The sequence below is a fragment of the Caretta caretta genome, chromosome 14 (assembly GCF_965140235.1).
Source record: "Caretta caretta isolate rCarCar2 chromosome 14, rCarCar1.hap1, whole genome shotgun sequence".
In the NCBI taxonomy this organism is placed as follows: Eukaryota; Metazoa; Chordata; order Testudines; family Cheloniidae; genus Caretta; species Caretta caretta.
This window is the reverse complement of record NC_134219.1, coordinates 37,917,719-37,939,982: the sequence shown is the minus strand read 5'-3', so window position 1 is coordinate 37,939,982 and position 22,264 is coordinate 37,917,719. Positions and strand designations below refer to the sequence as shown.

The 22,264-nt window shown below is 41.7% G+C and overlaps 2 protein-coding genes across 2 annotated transcripts; both read left to right on the top strand.

The window, feature by feature from the left end:
• The first annotated feature begins 3,350 nt into the window (after window positions 1–3,350).
• LOC125621826 (olfactory receptor 11A1-like) lies at window positions 3,351–4,295 on the top strand. Its single transcript, XM_048819178.2, has one exon. The coding sequence runs from the start codon at window positions 3,351–3,353 to the stop codon at window positions 4,293–4,295; it is 945 nt and encodes a 314-aa protein (XP_048675135.2).
• A 7,701-nt stretch (window positions 4,296–11,996) lies between these two features.
• Window positions 11,997–12,939, top strand: LOC125621468 (olfactory receptor 10A3-like). Its single transcript, XM_048818320.2, has 2 exons — window positions 11,997–12,265; window positions 12,552–12,939. The coding sequence occupies exons 1-2, from the start codon at window positions 11,997–11,999 to the stop codon at window positions 12,937–12,939; spliced, it is 657 nt and encodes a 218-aa protein (XP_048674277.2).
• Window positions 12,940–22,264: the final 9,325 nt, after the last annotated feature.

The window sequence follows — 22,264 nt, the reverse complement described above, 5'->3', positions numbered from 1 at the left end:
GTATATAAAATCTCCCTACTATATTTTCCACTGAATGCATCCGATGAAGTGAGCTGTAGCTCACGAAAGCTTATGCTCTAATAAATTTGTTAGTCTCTAATGGTGCCACAAGTACTCCTTTTCTTTTTGAGGGATACAGACTAACACGGCTGCTACTCTGAAACCTAGAATTAATTAGTTATTACTTCACAATCAAAATAACATTCACTCAGGAAACAGAAATTTGTTTAAGGATGAAAAGTGTTTTCTCTCTCCATGACTTTCCCTTTGAGACTAGAAGTTTGACTTTGCTGACATCGCCTAGAAAAAAATGAAACACTAACTTTTCCTTATCCGTTACGTTCCCCACAGCAGTCGTGCCTCGGGAGACTACACCTTCCCACAAAAGGATATATAATGAATCAGAGAAGACATTCCCCATTTGGCGCAGGCTGTGATGCACAGGACATGTTACCAGACATAACAGAGCCATGGTAGCTGTTCTGGGATATGATGTTCTATGTACTGTGCACATGGAAGTATATGAATGTGGTGGAGAGAGAAGATGGACTGAATAACCTGGATCCTGGTCCCAGAAATGCTGCGTGAGGAGGTGACATCAGTTTCAAGTTTGTGACTCACCCGCCTTAGAGGTAAATCTACCTTTTCCTGCCCACTCCTTGAATCTTGAGGTTTTTGAAGCAATGTAAGTTTGTTGGATTCCCATGAAATTAGTTACCTAAGGGGAATTTCACAATGATCTCTCTTTAAACTCTCTACCCAAAGCAATATGACTGAATTTGGAAAAAGAAAATATCTCTCAGGTCACTGCTATCCTAGCTCCTTGTATGGCCCCCATCACCATGGTATCTGGGCACCTCACTGTTTTTAATGTATCTATCCTCCCATCACCCTGTGAGGTGCTATTATCCCAGCTTTACAGACAGGGACCTTACACCCAGAGGGACAGATTTATAGAGGTGTTTCAGCACCTAAAGACACAGACACCCCTAGTGGGATATTTAATCGATGGGCGTTAGGTACCGCACCTACTCAGGCATCTGTGTGCATTTTTACGTACCTACCGGCGTTTGGAAATCTGGCCTGAAAGTCACACAAGGAGTTTGTGAAGAAGCAGGGAATTGAACCAACATCTCTCAAGTCCAAAGCGAGCTCTTCAAACACTGGCACATCCTTCATTCCTCTTTGAGCTTCCCTCCATACTACATACAGGACTGTGCCCTTGATGGCAGCTCTCCCCTCACTGGGGTGTTGAGAGCATTAGTGAGATGAGGTGGGTAAAGCAGAGCTGATATTTGCTGCTGTGCTCAGAGCTCAGGGTGCAGACATTGGCTATAAGTAGGCTTGGCAGAATTTGCTTTTCTTTTTCTTTTGCCCTTTTGATGATTAATATTGGGATTTTTACCTTTATGATTATTCCCAATTTTTTCACTATTTCAATTATTACAGTTGCAGGAAATGCAGTGGTGGTAGGTTGGGGTCAGGGTTAGGGCAGTGGGGATGCGGGGGGCTCCCAGCAGTGACAGGAGGGATACAGTTCACTTTCTGCCAGCTGAGGGGTTCAAGACACCAAAGTGAGAGGGGCAGGGAAGGCGGCTGCTCTGGCCCAGTGGAGCAGAGATCCATGGCCAGGGCTGCGAGCGTGTCACTCATGTGACAGTTGGGTGCAGAGGGCTCTTGCACAGCTGCGGGGCCAGTGACACCCAACCCTGCAGGTGTAAGGTGCAGCGGGAGGCTGGACTAATGTCGACTGTTACTGATCTTTCCTGTTGTTGATTTCAGTGTCTCAGCTGATATTGACATTTACCAACATCTATTGACTGAAATCAAGTCTTGCTGAGCTATAAGTGACAAAGAAGGCTGAAGGAAATCAATGGGCCCCATCCCTGAAGTCAGTGGAGATTTTATCTTTGACTTCACCGAGAGAAGGCTCAGACTGAACAGAATTATTCCCGATTTGTAAAATTAACTCTGTGCATAGCTGTACGCAGAATCAGGTCCTTACTTAGCAGTTAATAAAGATTAGTAAATTGGTCCAATAAAAGGTATTACCTCACCCACCTTCTTTCTCTAAGGATTAGTAATGGCAAGAGAGATTGTGGCTCTCTCATCTGCCATTCCTAACAAAAAGATGGGGGAGAGAGAGAATTAATATTTTTAACCACTGGTAAAGAAGAAGAGGATAAGAAATAGAGCAGAAATTTTTTTTCAAATGGAATATTTTTGCATCAGAAAATGTCAGTTCATTGAGATCAAAATGTTCCATGGGTACATATCAATTTCTACAAAATTTTGTTTAGGAAAAAAGTTATTGTACATATTTTATAAAATAATATCAAATGAAATAAAATATAAAAATAAACTAATATAAAATAAATTTAAATTATCAAATAGGATTCAAATAAAATACAATAAATATATAAAATAACATAAGTAATATAAAATAAAAATAGTCAAGAAATAAAATTAAAAATAGATAAATACATTTAAAAAAAGACAAAGTTGGAATGAAAACCAACGTTTGAAATCATTGAATTGATGATGAAATGAAAATTTGGGTTCCACACCACTATCATAATATGAAAATAGCAAATTGTATAAAATTAGAAATTGGTAAGGAGAGTTTATTCTTGCAATAGAGGATAAATTTCTACGAAAATGGTGGTTTCTAGCTGGATTTTTGTTTGTTTGTTTGTTTATTTGTAATGAAGTTTGGGTCTCCGTGTAGAGTGTCCCACTGCAGGACAATGAAATATTGTCCTAGGGAACGACAGGTATTTGCCTGTTTAGGATAAAAACTTTCAAAGGGCGTTAATAGCGTTAGACTGTCCATTTCCACTGCAATTCACCTGGAGTTGGCCGCCCAGCCACTGCAGTTCCGAGCCTTATTTGCTTGGTTTGCTTCTTTGTTGTGGCTTCCCCTAAAATATAAAATCCTGACACGTTTCAGCAGTGGAACTCCAGCCTGTCAAAGGACTCTGTTCTGCTTTGATAGACCAGGAAGTGAAATGTATGACTGTTTGAACCAATATCTATCTGTGTTTCTGTACGATTGTACATGAGACCCATCACCACAGTACTTGGGTGTTGGTGTGATCTGTCCAGTAAGTACAAAGGTTTCCAGAGAGATTCACATTTTGTTTAACCTGCAGTCTGATCAGATGTGAAATCTATCCCAGGGGTCAAGTGAGATGGTTTTTTTCCCCATTTCCCATCCCCTAGCCTCCACTCTCTACTTAGCTATTGTTCAATAGCCAGCTGGGGGACAATGAAAACAATGCTAACGTTTTATTGAGTGAATGTTCTTCATTTATATCCCAGAGGGAATTTCTTTCCCGTAGACACAACCTATGATGAATCCAGAACAGGGAAATCAGACGTCCATTGCAGAATTCATCCTCCTGGGATTCGGCACTCTCCCTGAACTGCAAATCCTTCTTTTCCTGCTGTTTCTAGTGATCTACATTGCAACCATGGCTGGGAACATCCTCATTGTGGTGCTTATTGTGGTTTATCGTCACCTTCACAACCCCATGTACTTCTTCCTTGGGAACTTGTCCTGTCTGGAGACCTGCTACACTTCAACCATCCTGCCCAGAATGCTGGACGGTCTCTTGAGTGGGAACAAAACTATTTCATATAGTCGGTGTCTCACACAATATTATTTCTTTTCTTCTCTGGTTGCTACAGAATGCCTTCTCTTATCGGTGATGTCATATGATAGGTATTTAGCAATATGCAATCCAATGCACTATGCAGCCCATATGAGTGGCAGGTCTTGCCTCCAGTTTGTAGGTTGCTCTTGGACAGGTGGCTTCCTATGTACTGGCATAATCATATTGCCGATATCCCAGTTATCTTTCTGTGGCCCCAATGTTATTGACCATTTCTTTTGTGATCCTATCCCCCTGATAAATCTCTCCTGTAATGATCCTCACCTGATGGAAATGTTGGCTTTCACACTCAGCTTGATTTTCTTACTGGTCCCATTCCTAATTACCTTGATGTCCTACATCTGCATCATTGTGATCATCCTGAGAATACCTTCCACCAATGGGAGGCAAAAGGCATTTTCCACCTGCTCCTCCCACCTCATTGTGGTGACCATGTATTATGGAACTCTACTGTTTGCCTATATGTTCCCAACAACCAACACACTGAGAGACTTCAAGAAAGTTCTCTCTGTCGTCTACACTATCCTGACTCCCCTGGTCAATCCCCTCATCTACAGCCTGAGAAACAAAGAGGTCAAGGAGGCCCTGAGGAAAGCTAGCAGTAAATTCATGTTTGGATGATGCTAACCCATCAATTTCCATAGGTTAAAATAAAATAAACATACCATAGGCTGGTTTACGGCCTGAACTGAAGCCTGGTATAGTTCAAGTTCGTGTTTCCATTAGCTCATTAGGCTTCCTGTCATACTCTTACAGAGTCACAGCCATAGGAGAAAGTGGAGACAGATAGGTCCTTAAAAAATGGGGTCACAGGTTTTAAGAGGTCTGTGTAAGATACCACAGGTGAGTACTACTGAGCTGGTGGGAGGTTGGAACTTGTGGCTGCTCTAAGTTCAGACAATGAGGGGCGATTGTGCTCAGTGAGAGGGTGCAGGGATAATGGCCTCACTTGGAATGCTGAGCATTCATTCCTTGTATGATGAGAGACTTATATAAACACACACACACATAAAAATACATGATTCCTTCATTATAAAAATATGGAGTTGAAACATCACCATGGAATGCTAATGTTAGGAAATTGTATAATTAAATGGTGTTCCTCATAGTGTATTTCATCCCCAGGATTCCTTCAAAAAGAATAGAAAAGCAAAAGGAAACCCTCTAACCTGTGCCACAGAACACAGGATGCCCATATAGTGCCCATCTATAAAAAGGGAAGTAAGGACAACTGGGGAATTGCAGACCAGTCAGCTTAACTTCAGTACCCGGAAACATAATGGAGCAAATAATTAAGCAACCAATTTGCAAACACCTAGAAGATAATGAGGTGATAAGTAACAGACAGCATGGATTTGTCAAGTACAAATCATGTCAAACCAACCTGATAGCTTTTGTTGACAGGGTAACAAGCCTTGTGGATGCAGGGAAGTGGTAGATGTGGTATATTTTAACTTTAGTAAGGCTTTTGGTATCATCTCACATGACCTTTTCACAAACAAACTAGGGAAATACAACCTAGATGGAAGTGAGCTGTAGCTCACGAAAGCTTATGCTCTAATAAATTTGTTAGTCTCTAATGGTGCCACAATCCTTTTCTTTTTGCAAATACAGACTAACACGTCTGCTACTCTGAAACCTAGATGGAGATACTATAAGGTGGGTGCATAACTGGTTGGAAAACCATTCTCAGAGAGTAGTTATCAGTGGTCCACAGTCATGCTGGAAAGGGGATAACGGGTGGGGTCCCACAAGGATCGGTTCTGGGTCCTGTTCTGTTCAATATCTTCATCAGTGATTTAGATAATGGCATAGAGAGTACACTTATAAAGTTTGTGGACAATACCAAGCTGGGAGGGGTTGCAAGTGCTTTGGAGGATAGGATTAAAATGATCTGGACAAACTGGAGAAATGGTCTGAAATAAAAAGGATGAAATTCAATAAAGACAAATGCAAAGTACTCCACTTAGGAAGGAACAATCATTTGCACACATGCAAAATGGGAAATGACTGCCTAGGAAGAAGTACTGTGGAAAGAGATCTGGGGGTACTCCCTTGATGATTACTCTCTGGGAAAGGTTTTCCAACCAGTTATGCACCCACCTTACAGTACCTCCATCTAGCCTATATTTCCCTAGTTTGTTTCTGCATTACAATGGAATGCTGATAATCTGTTCTAATCTACCAAGTTAAAAGCAGCCGACTGATGGAAAGAGAGACCAGAGTGACTAATTCACAGTTTAGACACTTGCGGTGCATCTACGCTGTAGCCGGGGTTGGGGCGGGGGGGGGGTGAATGGCAACTTCTGTAGACGTAGCCGCTCTAGCTGTACTCCAGCTAGCTCGCTAAAAATAGAAGCGAGAAAATGGCGGTATCGGCTTCAGTGCCGGCTGCACAAGCAGAATATCCCCTTGGGAAAGGGGCACTGCGGGCAGCAGAGACTGAGGGATGGGAAAGGGGCAGCTCTGCTGTATCATGGATACTAGGGATAGCAGAGGGTGAAGGCTGGGAAAGGGGCGGCTATACTGGAAAATGGGCATCAGGGAAAGTCAAGGTTAATGTGACACATGTTTTATGCATCCTTTCTAATGATCTCTAGATGGCAGCTGTTCATATGGAATGGCAAATAGTCAGTAATTGTTAAATCCATGACTTCAGTTAAAACTATTGCTTAAGTCATTTAGAGTCAATAATCTTGGAATTAAAAATTTAAGCCACAGTGTGTGAAGATTCTGGTCCATCCCTGTCTTAGAGCCAATTTTCCGTTTAGACATGTATCCTTCAAAGTGTTAGTCAATGGGATTTCCTCGCTGTCTTCAATAGTTTTGCTGGAGATTATTTAAAAAAAAAAAAAAAAAAGAAACCTCTTTTTTCCAGAATACAATGATGTGAGCCACAAATGTTCCACATTTGGGCATTATGAACAACAAAGCTTTGTGGACACACAATTATTCACACTGGTGATACATTGGACTGAGACCTTATGACATGGTTAGGGAGCAAATTATGCTAGGAGAGGACTGGGAATAACAATCTGCTAGTTTGTTTTGCTTTCAGAAATAAGTGCATATTTGTATTCTTCTGTAAAGGCTGGAACAAACCTTTCCTTCAGGACAAGAAGCACAGTTTTGTAGTCAAGTTGCAGAATATATTGCAATACACATAACTGAAACGATTATATTGACTGTACCCAGATCGGACCATGAATTGGCTAGTGTCATAAATATAAAGGGAAGGGTAATCACCTTTAAATCCCTCCTGGCCAGAGGAAAAATCCTTTCACCTGGAAAGGGTTAAGAAGCTAAAGGTAACCTCGCTGGCACCTGACCAAAATGACCAATGAGGAGACAAGATACTTTCAAAAGCTGGGAGGAGGGAGAAAAACAAAGGGTCTGGGTCTGTCTGGGTGATGCTTTTGCCAGGGACAGAACAGGAATGGAGTCTTAGAATTTAGTAAGTAATCTAGCTAAGTATGTGTTAGATTATGATTTCTTTAAATGGCTGAGAAAATAGCTGTGCTGAATAGAATGAATATTCCTGTCTGTGTGTCTTTTTTGTAACTTAAGGTTTTGCCTAGAGGGATTCTCTATGTTTTGAATGAAATTACCCTGTAAGGTATTTACCATCCTGATTTTACAGAGGTGATTCTTTTTACTGTTTCTTCTATTAAAATGTTTCTTTTCAAGAACTGAATGCTTTTTTCATTGTTCTAAGATCCAAGGGTTTGGGTTCTGTGGTCACCTATGCAAATTGGTGAGGATTTTTACCAAACCTTCCCCAGGAAGTGGGGTGCAAGGGTTGGGAGGATTTTGGGGGGAAAGGCGTTTCCAAACGACGTTTTCTCGGGAACCCAGATAAAGTTTGGTGGTGGCAGTGGAAGTCCAAGGGCAAGGGGTAAAATAATTTGTACCTTGGGGAAGTTTTAACCTAAACTGGTAAAAGTAAGCTTAGGAGGTTTTCATGCAGGTCCCCACATCTGTATCCTAGAGTTCAGAGAGGGGAAGGAACCTTGACAGCTAGTGTCAACATATAACACTGTCCTCTATAGGACGGAATCTGTACTGTTCAGTTGCTTATCAAACATTCCAACAGACCAATTAGAGGCCTACAGTTCTGGTACAAGATTATCTAATTTGTACAACTGCTGTGGCACTGAAGATCAGTGTAACCCTGAAACTTGTCAGGGTTTTGGGAACAAACTATTTGCACTTTATAATCCCAGGTCTCTAACCTCCATGCTTCAATGGTCTGGGCTTTTTGAAGAAGCCTAATGTAGTTAGGTGCCAAACTCTCATAGCAATTCCCTGGGAGTTGGGTGTTTATTGTGTACATTACCAGCCTTTGAAAATCTCAACCTAAATGTGTAAAACACCTTGTTGAATCTGCATTTTATTTGAGCAGCAGCCAGCACGTCTCGTTTTAGAAATGACTGACCAGTAGCCATTGAAATAAGGGTAACATTTGCAAAAAATCTTCAGCAAACTTGAAAAGTGACATAGGAGCCTAAATCCCATTGCCTTTCAGTGAGATTTAGGCTGGTAAGCCTTCGTAACTAAGACGCTTTGGAAAATGGGATGTAGGCTCCTAAATCACTTAGACTCTTTTTAAAATGTTACCCAAAGAGATTGAATGAGCTTATTGGATGGGGACTGGGTACACGTGTGCTTGCAATGAAGGGCAAGAGGAGGTTTTATTGCAGAAAATGAAAGATCAGCTAATGTTCTGCTGAGATTTTAAAAACTTTCTAAGGGAACTGGATGGGAACTCAGTGTCTAAATCATTTAAGTGGCTCTGAAAATCTCAGGTGTAAATTTTATTTCTAGGGTTAATGCGTTATTTCTTGACAGTCAACGTAGCATTCACCCAATAAAGAGAGAGATTTGTTTTAGCATTAGAAGTTTCTTCCCTCTTCAGGACTTTCCCTTTGAGATTAGAAGTTTGACTCTACTGACATAGTGTTTGGTTTATTTTTAGACAAACCTTTCCTTGCTTGTTACGTTCCCCAGAACAGATGTGCCTTGGGAGACTGCACCTTCCCCAGAAGGATGTATAATGAATCAGAAAAGACTTTCCCCACTTGGCGGAGGGTATGAGGCACAGGGCACGTTACTTGACATGACAATGACACCTCAGTAGCTGTTCTGGGATATGACTTCTATTTACTGGGAACATGGAAGTACGTCAATGAGGTGGGGAAAGAAGATGGACTGAATAACCTGGATCCTGGTCCCTGATATGCTAAGTGAGGAGGTGACAACAGAGACTCCAGCTGCTGATCACAGAATGATGTTTGCTTTTTTTGCAACAGTCTTACACTGTTGACTCATATTTAACTTGTGATCCACTATGACTCCAGATCCCTTTCCGCATTACTCCTTCCTAGGCAGTCCTTTCCCATTGTGTATGTGTGCAACTGATTGTTCCTTCCTAAGTGGAGTACTTTGCATTTGTCCTTCTTGAATTTCAGCCTATTTACTTCAGACCATTTCTCCAGATTGTCCAGATCATTTTGAATTTAAATTCTATCCTCCAAAGCACTTGCAACCCCTCCCAGCTTGGTATCATCGGCAAACTTTGTAAGTGTACTCTCTATGCCATTATCTAAATCACTGATGAAGATATTGAACAAAACCCCAGACCCTGAACCAATCTCTGCAGGATCCCACTTGTGATGCCCCTCCAGCTTGACTGTGAACCACTCATAACTACTCTCTGGGAACTGTTTTCCAACCAGTTATGCATCCACCTTACAGTAGCTCCAGCTAGATTGTATTTTCCTAGTTATAAGATGCCTTTTTAAAAGTTAACATACACCAAAAGCCTTCTTAAAGTTAACATATACCAAATCTACCCCTTCTCTCCATCCACAAGGCTTGTTATCCTATCAACAAAAGCTATCAGGTTGGTTTGACATGATTTGTTCTTGACAAATACATGTTGACTGTTACTTACCACATCATTATCTTCTAGGTGTTTGCAAATTGGTTGCTTAATTATTTGCTCCAATATGTTTCTGGGTACTGAAGTTAAGACGACTGGTCTGTAGTTCCCCAGTTAGTACTTATTCCCCTTTTTAGAGGTTGGCACTATATTTTCCCTTTTCCAGTCCTCCGGAATCTTTCCCGTCTTCCTTGACTTTTCAAATCTCATTGCTAAGGGCCCAGATATCTCCTCAGTCAACTCATTGAGTATTCTAGGATGTATTTCATCAGGACCTGGTGACTTGAAGCATCTAACTTGTCCAAGTAATTTTTCACTTGTTTTTTCCTATTTTAGCCTCAGATCCTACCTCATTTTCACTAGTGTTCACTATGTTAGATGTCCAGTTGCTCCTAAACTTTTTTGTGAAAACAGAAACAAAAACGTTATTTAGCACTTCTGCCATTTCCGCATTTTCTATTATTGTTCATTGAGTAACGGGCCTACCCTGTCCTTGGTCTTCCTCTCACTTCTAGTGTATCTGAAGAATGTTTTCCTGTTACCTTTTATGTCTCCAGACAGTTTAATCTCGTTTTGTTCTTTGGCCTTTCTCATTTTGTCCCTGAATACTTGTGTTATTTGTTTATATTCATCCTTTGTCATTTGACCTAGTTTCCACTGTTGGTAGGACTCTTTTTTGAGTTTCAGATCATTCAAGCTCTCGTGGTTAAGCCAGGGCGGTCTCTTGCCAGACTTCCTATCTTTTCTACACAGTAGGATAGTTTGCTCTTGTGCCATTAATAATGTCTCTTTGAAAAATTGCCACTTGTCTTGAACTGTTTTTCCCCTCAAACTTGCTTCCCATGGGATCTTACCTACCCACTCCCTGAGTTCGCTAACGTCTCCTTTCTTGAGATCTATTATCTTTATTGTATTGTTTCCCTCCTACCTTTACTTAGAATCATGAACTCTGTCATTTCATGATCACTTTCACCCCAGCTGCCTTCCACTTTCAAATTCTCAACCAGTTCCTCTGTATTTGTCAAAATCAAATCTACAACAGTCTCACCCCTAGTAGCTTTCTCCACCTTCTGAAATAAGCAATTGTCTCCAATTTGGCAGTTTGAAAAAATGGCAGATACGACAGCCACAAAAAGAGAGAATTAATATTTTTTAGGCAAATGTAAAGAAAAGAAGAATAAAATGTAGAGCTAATAAAAATGTCTCTTGGAATATTTTCCATCAGAAAATACCAATTCATCAAGATCAAAATGTTACATGGAAACCAATTTATTTCTATAAAATTTTGTTTGGGAAAAAAAGGTTGTTAGATATTTTTTTATAAATGAAATAAAGAACAATAACATTTCAATAATTTTAAAATATACAAATAAAATACAATAAAAATTTAAAAAGCAAGTAATCTAAAATAAAAATAATCTAGAAATAAAATTAATGATAAATGCATTTTAAAAAAGTCAAAATTGGCATGAAAACCATCATCTGAAATCATGGAATTACCCATGAAATGGAAATTTGGGTTCCTCACTGCTCTATTAATATGACAATATAACATTTCTTAAAAATTTCCAATAGAAATAATTTATGCAAGAGAGGGTAATTTTTTAGCAAAATGGGTGGATTCTCGCTTTAAAAGGAGATTGGGTAACTGTATGACCAGCAGTAACATTTCCAACACTGGGGGCTAACTGCAGGGTTTTTCAAATTTCATTCTTCCTTGCATAAGATGGTCACCTGGCTGAGTCTCTGTATGTGGAGCGTCCTACTGCAGGACTATGAACTATTGTCCTAGCAAAGGACAGGTGTTTCTGTCTGTTTAGGAGAACCTTTTCAAAGGACGCTAACAGAGTTAGGCTGCCAATTTCCCCTGCAATTAACTTGCAGTTGGCTGCCCACCCATTGCAACTCCCAGCCCTATTTGCTTGGTTTCTTTCTGTGTTGCAGCTTCCCCTCAAATATAACATTCTGACCCATTTCAGCCGTGGAACTCCAGCCTACTTTTTCTGCTTTTAGACACCAGGCAGTGATATCTGTTACTACTTGGACTGATACCTACCTAATCTGTTTCCTCTATCTGTGTTTCTGTGCGGTGGTGTGTGAGCCCCAACACCATAGTACCTGAGTGCTTGGTGCCATCTGTCAAGGTACTACACAGGTTTCCAGAGAGATTCACATTTTGTTTAACCGGCAGTCTGCTCAGATATGAAATCTGTCCCAGGGATCAAGGGAGATGGCATTTCCCCACCCCTGTCTTCTATTCTCAACTCAGCTATTTTTTCGGTAGCCAGAAGAGGGAGACAAAGAAAACAATGCTGACATTTATTGAGTGAATGTTGTTCATTTATATCACAGAGTTAATTTCTTCCCCATAGGCATGCCTCATGGTGAGCCCGGAACAAGGAAATCAAATGTCCCTCACAGAATTCATCCTCTTGGGATTTGGGACTTTCCCTGAACTGCAAATCCTTCTTTTCCTGCTATTTGTTGTGATCTACATTGCAACCATGGCCGGGAACATCCTCATTGTGACCTTAGTTGTGACTCATCAGCACCTTCACACCCCTATGTACTTCTTCCTGGGAAACTTGTCCTGCTTGGAGACCTTCTACACCTCGACCCTCCTGCCCAGGATGCTGGCCAGTCTCCTGAGATGAGGACAGGACTGTTTCATTTAGTGGGTGTCTCACACAATATTATTTCTTTGGTTCTCTGGCAGGTACAGAATGCCTTCTCTTATTGGTGATGCCTTAGTATCGGTATTTAGCGATATGCAATCCAATGCACTATGCAGCCAGTATGAGTGGCAGGGCCTGGATCCAGCTCGCAGGTGCTTCTTGGATAGGTGGCTTCCTAGGTAATGGCATAACAACGTTCTCAATATCACAGTTAACTTTCTGTGGCCCCAATGATATTAACCATTTCTTTTGCGATCTTATTCCCCTGATAAATCTCTCCTGTAATGATCCTCACCTGATGGAAATGTTGGCTTTCACACTCATCTTGATTTTCTCACTGCTCCCATTTCTATTTACCTCGATGTCCTACATCTGTATCATTGCGACCATCCTGAGAATCCCTTCCACCACTGGGAGGCAAAAGGCCTTTTCCACCTGCTCTTCCCACCTCATTGTGGTGACCATTTTTTATGGAACTCTGCTAACTGTCTATATGTTCCCAACGACCAACACACTGAGTGACTTCAAGAAAGTTCTCTCTGTCTTCTACACTGTCCTGACTCCCCTGGTCAATCCCATCATTTACAGCCTGAGAAATAAAGAGGTCAAAGAGGCCCTGATGAAAACTTGGAGGAAATGCAGTTTCTGACAATGTTAGCTGATCTGTTTCCTTAGGTTACAATGAAATTGATATAACATGGCGTGATTTGGGGTCAGTATCAAAGCCTACTAAAGTACAAGGTCACGTTTCCATTTGCTTCCATTGGTTTCTTGTCATGCTTTTGCAGAGTCACAGCCCTGGGAGAAATGGAGGTACATAGACCTTTTAAAAACCCATGACCCCATTCTTTTTCAGACCAATATCAGATGCCATTGGTGGGTACTACTGGGCTGGTGGGAAACTTGAACTGGTGACTGATTGAAGTTCAGACAATGGGGGGAGATTGTGCTCAGGGAGAAGGTGCAGGGTAAATGGATGCAGTTGGAATGCTGAGCATCCATCCCTTGTAGGGTGAGAGATACACCCAGACACATACAACACCTACATTATAAAAACACACACAACACCTACATTCCCATCTTTAAAAAAGGGAAGAAGGAGGATCAGGGGAACTACAGGCCAGTCAGCCTCACCTCAGTCCCTGGAAAAATTGTGGAGCAGGTTCTCAAGGAATCAATTCTAAAGCACTTTGAGGAGAGGAAAGTGATCAGAAACAGTCAGCATGCATTCACCAAGGGCAAGTCATGCCTGACTAATCTAATTGCCTTCTATGATGAGATAACTGGCTCCGTGGATGAGGGGAAATCAGTGGACATGTTATTCCTTGACTTTAGCAAAGTTTTTGACATGGTCTCTGTCATAAATATAAAGGGAAGGGTAAACAGCTTTTAAACCCCTCCTGGCTAGAGGAAAAACCCTTTCACCTGTAAAGGGTTAAGAAGCTAGGATAACCTCGCTGGCACCTGACCAAAATGACCAGTGAGGAGACAAGATACTTTCAAAGCTGGATGGGGGGAGGAGAAACAAAGGTTCTCTCTGTCTGTGTGATGCTTTTTCCGGGAACAGAAAAGGAATGGAGTCTTAGAACTTAGTAAGTAATCTAGCTAGATATGCGTTAGACTCTGTTTTGTTCAAATGGCTGAGAAAATAAGCTGTGCTGGATGGAATGTATATTCATGGTTTTGTGTCTTTTTGTAACTTAAGGTTTTGCCTAGAGGGATTCTCTATGTTTTGAATCTGATTACCCTGTAAGGTATTTGCCATCCTGATTTTACAGAGGTGGTTCTTTTACTTTTTCTTCAATTAAAATTCTTCTTTTAGGAACCTGATTGCTTTTTTCCTTGTTCTTAAGATCCAAGGGTTTGGGTCTGTGTTCACCTATGCAAATTGGTGAGGATTTTTATCAAACCTTCCCCAGGAAAGGGGGTGTAGGGTTTGGGGAGGATTTTGGGGGGAAAGACGTTTCCAAGCGGGCTCTTTTCCCGATTATATATTTGTTAGATACTTGATGGTGGCAGCAAAAAAGTCCAAGGGCAAAAGGTAAAATAGTTTGTACTTTGGGAAAGTTTTAACCTTAGCTGGTAAAAATAAGCTTAGGAGGTTTTTATGCAGGTCCCCACATCTGTACCCTAGAGTTCTGAGTGGGAAAGGAACCTTGACAGTCTCCCACAGTATTCTTGCCAGCAAGTTAAAGACGTATGGGTTGGATGAATGGAATAGAAGGTGGCTAGAAAGCTGGCTAGATCATCGGGCTCAGTAGGTAGTGATCAATGGCTCCATGTCTAGTTGACAGCAGAGTGCCCCAAGGGTCAGTCCTGGGGACGGTTTTGTTCAATAGCTTGCCTTTGAACCCTATGCTGCCACCACCAAGCGTGTTAAAGAACAGGGAAGGAGCCCACTTGGAGACGTCTTCCCCCAAAATATCCCCACAAGCCCTACACCCCTTTTCCTGGGGAAGGCTTGATAAAAATCCTCAGCAATTTGTACAGGTGAACACAGACCCAAACCCTTAGATCTTAAGAACAATGAAAAAGCAATCAGGTTCTTAAAAGAAGAATTTTAATGAAAGAAAAAGTAAAAGAATCACCTCTGTAAAATCAGAATGGTAACTACCTTACAGAGTAACCAGATTCTAAACATAGAGAGTCCCTCTAGGCAAAACCTTAAGTTACAAAAAGACACACAACCAGGAATATACATTCCATCCAGCACAGCCTATTTTACCAGCCATTAAAAAAAAAGGAAATCTAACACATTTCTAGCTAGATTAATTACTAACTTAAGGAGTTCTGAAGAGCATTCCTGATCTGTTCCCAGCAAAAGCATCACACAGACAGACAGACCCTTTGTTTCCCCGCCCTCCAGCTTTGAAAGTATCTTGCCTCCTCATTGGTCATTTTGGTCAGGTGCCAGCGAGGTTATCTTAGCTTCTTAACCCTTTACAGGTGAAAGGGTTTTGCCTCTGGCCAGGAGGGATTTATAGTTCTGTATACAGAAAGGTGGTTACCCTTCCCTTTATATTGATGACACAGGTCTACTCTGGAAAAGTTTTGCTGGTATAGCAATACAAATAAACTGTCCTAATGTAAATGTACTAGTAGTTTTGGTGGTATTGCTTACACTCGTGCTCTGAGAGAAACAAGCCACATTGCAGAAGCATCTGTAAGCTGGTTTGACCATGTTTACACTAGGGGTTTTACGGGTATAGAAATGTGGCAAAAAAAATCCCGCTTCCAATCTGACATTGCTGTGATGGTGAAAGTTTCTAGTGTCAATCTGGCTTATGTGTTTCTTTTTGTGAGATTACATTGGAAATGCAATGTACTGAGACATTGCTTTCAGTGTGCATTTGCTAGTCAAGTACATTGCTCACATGTGTGTTGTTGTCAGTGTACATTATTGTGAGTGTACACCTGAGTTGAAATCAGTGTGCAGGTGAGTTTTCTATTCCTGTGTGTGTCCTTGAGAACAGACATGATGTGAATGTACAATATCATGTGTTTATTACTGAAAAATATTGTGTAACTTTTGTGTGTGTTGTCAGTGCTTCTTCTGGCATGCAAGTGTGCATTATTGTTGTGTTTTTGAACATACAATATTGTGTGTTTATTAGTGAAAAATATTGTGTGACTACATGTGTGTTGTGACTGTGGATTATCGTGTGGGTGTTTCTACGTGTACATAACTGTGTATTTATGGGTAACTATTATTTTGTGCATGTGTATTTTTGGAAGTGACCATTAATAAGGACTTACCGCTGAACCTGGGATAAAAATCTAAAGCTGCTGTCTTCCTGCAGCTCCTCAGCTAGTGAGATTTTAGTCCATTCAAATGTGATGCCTACAATGAATCATTTCCTCCCATGCCAAGTCTAGCTCATTTCAGGAGTCCTTCGACATTTGTATTTGCTGTCTTGTTAATTTTAAAACAAAATTTGCAAGAATCGTTTTGAGCCACATTTTCAAATGTCACTTTTATTCTGCATCCTGAAAGGACTCCAGAATGGTGCAAAAAAATACGTATTTGGGCTTTTATTTTCAAGGGAGTCTAAGGAAGTTTGTGCAGTCCTCCAAGGTATTATGCACCCAGCTCTCATGGGACGTGGTTTTTGGTTTTGCCACTGACATACTTGGTGGCTCTGGGCAATAGCCAATACTTGGTGCTTCACAGCAGGTGAAAAATCAACTCATCCAGTGCTGAACGTGGAATGTAACTTATTCCTTATGCCCGGAGGCCAGCTCAGAAGAACTCAGTTCCCATTCAGGCATCAAATTAAATGGTGCCCATGGATGATTTTAATCTGAGAATGACATCGGCTTCATGATAGCCTCGAATGGAAGGACCTGTCATAACTCAACTCTAGAGATGATCAGGAAAAAAAGTCCCATTATTCACTGCTCTGTCTATCTAAAGTGTCCATATGGCTGCCATGACTGCAGTATCTGAGCCAGGTGTGCTCAAAAATATTCCATCACAAAGTTTTCCAGTGTATACATTACAGGGTTAAGCAAACAAAATTTGCACAGAAAGTCCTCACTTTCCTTGAACTTTTTCTGTTTTTCGTTTAAAGAAATGAAAACTGGGAAAACAAATAGTTTTGGCTGAAAAATGTATTTTTAATTTAATTTAATGGTTTTTGACAGTTTTCAGACAAAAATGTTCAGTTTTGAGAAATGTTGGGGATTTTCTTTGACAAAAAAACCCCAAAAAATTTCATGAGGAAACAAAATTTTCTACCATCTCTGGTTTAACCACTAACTCTTTAATATATTTATCCTCCCCCCAACCCTACAAGGCAGGGCAGTACTATTATATCCATGTTAGAGATGGGAACTGTTGTCCGGACAGAATGACGTGCTCAAGATCACACAGGAAACCCATGGCAAAACAGGTAGCTGAGCTGGGTCTCTCAGGTTCCAGGTTAGCGTCCAGACCACCTGGACCATTCCTCCTCAGTCACTGCTGTCACACTATCTGGAACGGCTCACAACCATGAGTGCCAATCTCAGGTCAGATGGTCAGAACACAGGGCTAACACCCCAAACTGGTGCTATATTCGATAATTAGATTTCACCAAGCCAATAATAAATGTGAACTCCTGGATGACTATATTAGAATTACCATGGAGCCACAGACAGTCCCCTAGGATCTCCAGCCAATCTTACCAACCAGATAAACTGGACTTTGTGATAAAAGGTTCTTAAAACAAAGAATCACATTCTATTGGGTTACTCCCAACCCCAAAGGGTCAGTCACTTATCCAAGGTCAATGGATACTCTTGATCTCACATCAAAGGCGATGCTGGCAGCAAATTTCTCTAGTAAACTAACTAAAGGTTTATTAGCTAAGAAAAGAAATGAAAGTTATTGAAAGGTTAAAGCAGGTAAAATACATGAACAGGTTTGGACAGTCCAAGTTTGTCAGTGCAAAGTGACAGCAGAGATGTGGTATCTGCTAGTTTTCCATAAGTCTCTCAGGGTTACCCAAGATAACTTTGGGGATCTCTGTCTTGCATCTGGAATGTTTCCTGAAAGTGTCCAAACAGCTCAGAGAGACAGAACCATTCCCTGGATCCATTCTTACAGCTGTCTTCCCCGGAAAGCAGTCTGGCAAGTTTTTCCATCACAGCATGGTTATTTTCTCTGTTGACTAAATGCAGACTGGGTCTATGGATTTCCCTTTGTCTAACACAATGACCCGTGCTTTGAAGTTAGCATGTTCTTCATTTACATTTCCAAGGCTCCAATTTCATTTGATGGGCAAATGTAATTACTGGGATACATGTGATGTAAATTGCAATGTAACAGCATACAACAATCCTTCCTTAGTTTTCATGAAGTTCACACGTCAAGTAAATTCACACTTTTGATCTAGGGTTAATTAAGTACAGGGATAGCATACAACGGGTTACAGATAAGTGAAGGCAATATCCCGTTTCCTTTGAACTAAATTAACACTTGAGTGAATTAGTACACTTAACATTTCTTTGATAGTCACACGTTAGTGATGGTAATATAGCATGTAGTTCTGTTTATTTGCCTGAGATAGAACTTGGGGTTTTGTTTGCCCACTTGAATTTTGAGGTTTTTAAAATAGAATTGTGTGTGTCTCATACCCATATCAACAGATGTGAACAAAGGGGGGCGGGACACACTGTGTGTTGCTTCTGCCTACAGCCAGATGGGATATTTTAGTACAAAGAGAAAAGATACAAAATAGAGTTCAAGTCTTGCTGGATATGGCGCTGGAGGATCAAAAGCATCACACTTTGGGAAAAATTCCACAAAGACCAACAGACTTTGTTTTTGCTTTCAATTTTACATGTGTCACCAATTGTCGCCATCCCCAAATCCATGGCCAGTTCCATCACAAACACCAGATCTTATTCTGATTCTGGATGTGTTGCCCAAATCTTTCTCGTCTTCTTCTTGGCTTCAGCAGATTTTGCCTTACTGACCATCATGGTACTATGAGTCACTGATGAACAGGACAGCTTGTGTCCAAATGGCAGCCAGTGCCTGGATCAGTGGTATTCTCAACTCTGCACTGCACACTGGGATCACCTTTGAAATCTCCTTCTGTGCAGGCAATGTGGTGGATCAGTTCTCCTGTGAAATCCCCCAGCTCCTCAAGCTCGCGTGCTCTGACTCGTACCTCATTGAAGTTGGGTTTCTCATCTTTAGGGGGTCTTTCATGCAGGTCCCCACATCTGTACCCTAGAGTTCAGAGTGGGGAAGGAACCTTGACAATATGTTAGTCATCTTTTTATTATTTTAACCTAAATGAGTATACATCATAGAATATTAGGGTTGGAAGAGACCTCAGGAGGTCATCTAGTCCAATCCCCTGCTCAAAGCAGGACCAACGCCGACTAAATCATCCCAATCAAGGCTTTGTCAAGCCAGGCCTTAAAAACCTCTAAGGATGGAGATTCCACCACCTCCCTAGGTAACCCTCCTAGTGAAATAGTGTTTCCTAATATCCAACCTAGACCTCCCCGACAGTAACTTGAGACCACTGCTCCTTGTTCTGTCATCTGCCACTACTGAGAACAGCCTAGATCCATCCTCTTTGGAACCCCCCTTCAGGTCGTTGAAGGCTGCTATCAAATTCCCCCTCACTCTTCTCTTCTGCAGACTAAATAAACCCAGTTCCCTCAGTCTCTCCTCATAAGTCATGTGCCCCAGCCCACTAATCATTTTCGTTGCTCTCCACTGGACTCTCTCCAATTTGTCCACATCCGTTCTGTTGTGGGGATGTAAAAACAGTGTCATTCTTGCTATGGTGGAAAGACTGTTTTAAAGAAAAACTTTTCCAGAGTTTCCAAAATAAAATCTGACTTGGACTAAGGAGGCCAAATCTGGATTCCATAGAAGTGATTGGGTTTAGCTCCCCACTTCAAAGAGATCAGGATTTGGCCAATAGACTATCTACACAAGGATCCAGATTTGGCTGACAGCACCCTGGAGAAAGCGAGTGTGACAGAGAGGTCAGGGTCAGATTTCCCAACTCAGCTAGATCAGCACCAATGCAGAGTAGACCCAATGACATCACTAGTTGACTCCTGGTGAGGTTTTGGCCCAAAGTCTCTGGGCTACACACAGTAGTGACATGAACACTGGTATAAGTTTCTTGTCTGGGGTCATTTTGTTCTAGCCCTGGTGTAAGTGGTCAAGTGCCATCACGTGCACTGATCTGGTCTTCCATACGCCTTCCCATGTAGATATACTCACACCCAAGCTGAGAAAGGATCTCAGAAGTTGGCCTGTTGGTAGTATTAGAATATCATCTTTGTGCATGGTTGTGTACACTACATATATGACAGACAAAAGCAGAGTATGTGATTAGCTAGAGAGACAGACAGACAGGACCATTCCTTGTCCTAACCCACAACCTCATTTAGTGATAATGATCGATTTCTATTTGATTGTGAATTACATGAGCTAGCTAGCTAGTGTGACAAAGTTTCTCCTCTACCTTGGTGGGTCTTGCACTTATTGGTGGATTTGCTTGCCTTGGAGCTTCACGACAGCCCTCAGTTTGGCCATTTTTGTGAACCCACAGTCCAGGTCAACTCCTCCTGTGTCTGACCAGGAGTTGGGAGGTTTGGGGAGAACCCGGGCCCGCCCTTGACTCCAGGTTCCAGCCCAGGGCCCTGTGGAATGAAGCTGTCTAGAGTGACTCCTGAAACAGCTGTGCGACAGCTACAACTCCCTGGGCTACTTCCCCATGGCCTCCTCCCAACACCTTCTTTATCCTCACCATAGGATCTTCCTCCTTGTGTCTGATAATGCTTGTATTCCTCAGTCCTCCAACGGTCCACGTTCTCACTCCTAGCACCTCTTGCTCCCAGCTCCTTACACGTGCACCACAAACTGAAGTGAGCTCCTTTTTAAACCCAGGTGCCCTGATTAGCCTGCCTTAATTGATTCTAGCAGCTTCTTGATTAGAACACCTGCAGCCAATCAGCCTGTCTGTCTTAATGGTCTCAAGAAGGTTTCTGATTGTTCTGGAACCTTCCCTGCTACCTTACCCAGGGAAAAGGGACCTACTTAATCTGGGGCTAATATATCTGCCTTCTACTACTCTCCTGTAGCCATCTGGCCTTTCCCTGTCACACTAGATAATGAATAATCTATGGAAATTATTGTGCAAATTATTGTGCTGCTTTTCCTGTTAATGATTGTCTATGTCCAGATCATGATTTTCTTATAAGTATTCCTTATTACACATTATTTAGCAAAGATTTTGTATGATGATATCTTACTCCATCACTCATTTACAAAGAGCTCATCCTAACGCACTTAGTGTTTGAACTTTGAGCTGTTTTGACCGGATACATTTTTAACATGCTCTGGTTTGCTTCTCTGAACAAATGGAAGAATCACAGACAGGTTAGAAGAGACCTCAGGAGGCCATCAAGTCCAATCCCCTGCTCAAAGCAGGACCAACACCAACTAAATCATCCCAGACAAGGCTTAGTCAAGCCGGGCCTTAGGCCAATGCTCAGCTGATTTAAATTGTCATAGCTCTATTGAAGTCAACAGATCTCTGAGAATTTACACTAGCTGGGGATCTGCTCCAAACACTCATGATTATGAATCTAAAACACATGTCCTTTGAATAATCTGTACAATGGTCCTGATTCCGCAGCCACTTCAGCACGTTCATATGAGTTGCCCCATTGAAGGTTTAAAGGTAAACTCATGTTAAAGTCCCTGTTGAATATGGGTTAGGCCTATGGATAGGGCTTAAGCCTAACTCCAAACCAGTGCCAGACTCTGACACTCTTTCCATTTCTCTCCTTTCCCAGTCAAATAAAGTCCTGCAATTGGTGCATTGGAATTACTCTCCCCGTCTGGCGTCTTTCAAAAATTAGGATTGTGGGACCTGACGTGTCAGTGACTTTCGGCACCACACCGATGAATGGAGTAGAGAGAGAGAGAGCAACATTGACAAGGACTTGCACAGAGAAAGGACGCAGTGCCACTGTCCATGTCATCAGTGTTAGGCGTATTCTGATGTGAGGCTCCCACAGTCATGCCAGTTGAAGCTGTTCCAGTCTGGAAAAATAATTAAAGAGTTGGTGGAGCAGGGGGTCTGGACACTGGGTCTCCCAGGTGAGTGCTTTGACCACCAGGCTACAGGGTAATTCTCATGTGCTCTCTCTCCCTCTCTGACCAATGATTCTTTAATTATTTAATTCAAAGTGGAACAGCTTGAACAGGAGAGGTTGAGGGAGCCCCACATCGGAATATCCCACAACCAAGTGATTAGGACACTCACCCAAAAGTGGCAGATCCCCCTTCAAATCCCTTCTCCTCCTCAGGCTGAGGGGGGACTTGAACTGGGGGTTTCCCCATGGCCAGGTAAGTACCCTAACCACCGGGCTAAAAGTTAAACAGGAGGGCCTTCTCCTTCTCACACAAAACACCAGAGGTGCCTGATGCAAGGAGAGGGTTCCCACTTATG

Excerpts from the sequence above, each read along its gene's own strand:
- LOC125621468 (XM_048818320.2), top strand. The coding sequence starts at position 11,997 with ATGGTGAGCCCGGAACAAGGAAATCAAATGTCCCTCACAGAATTCATC. Across the intron at positions 12,266-12,551 it reads ATGCTGGCCAGTCTCCTGAG|TCCCCTGATAAATCTCTCCT; the intron begins ATGAGGACAGGA and ends TTGCGATCTTAT.
- LOC125621826 (XM_048819178.2), top strand. The coding sequence starts at position 3,351 with ATGATGAATCCAGAACAGGGAAATCAGACGTCCATTGCAGAATTCATC.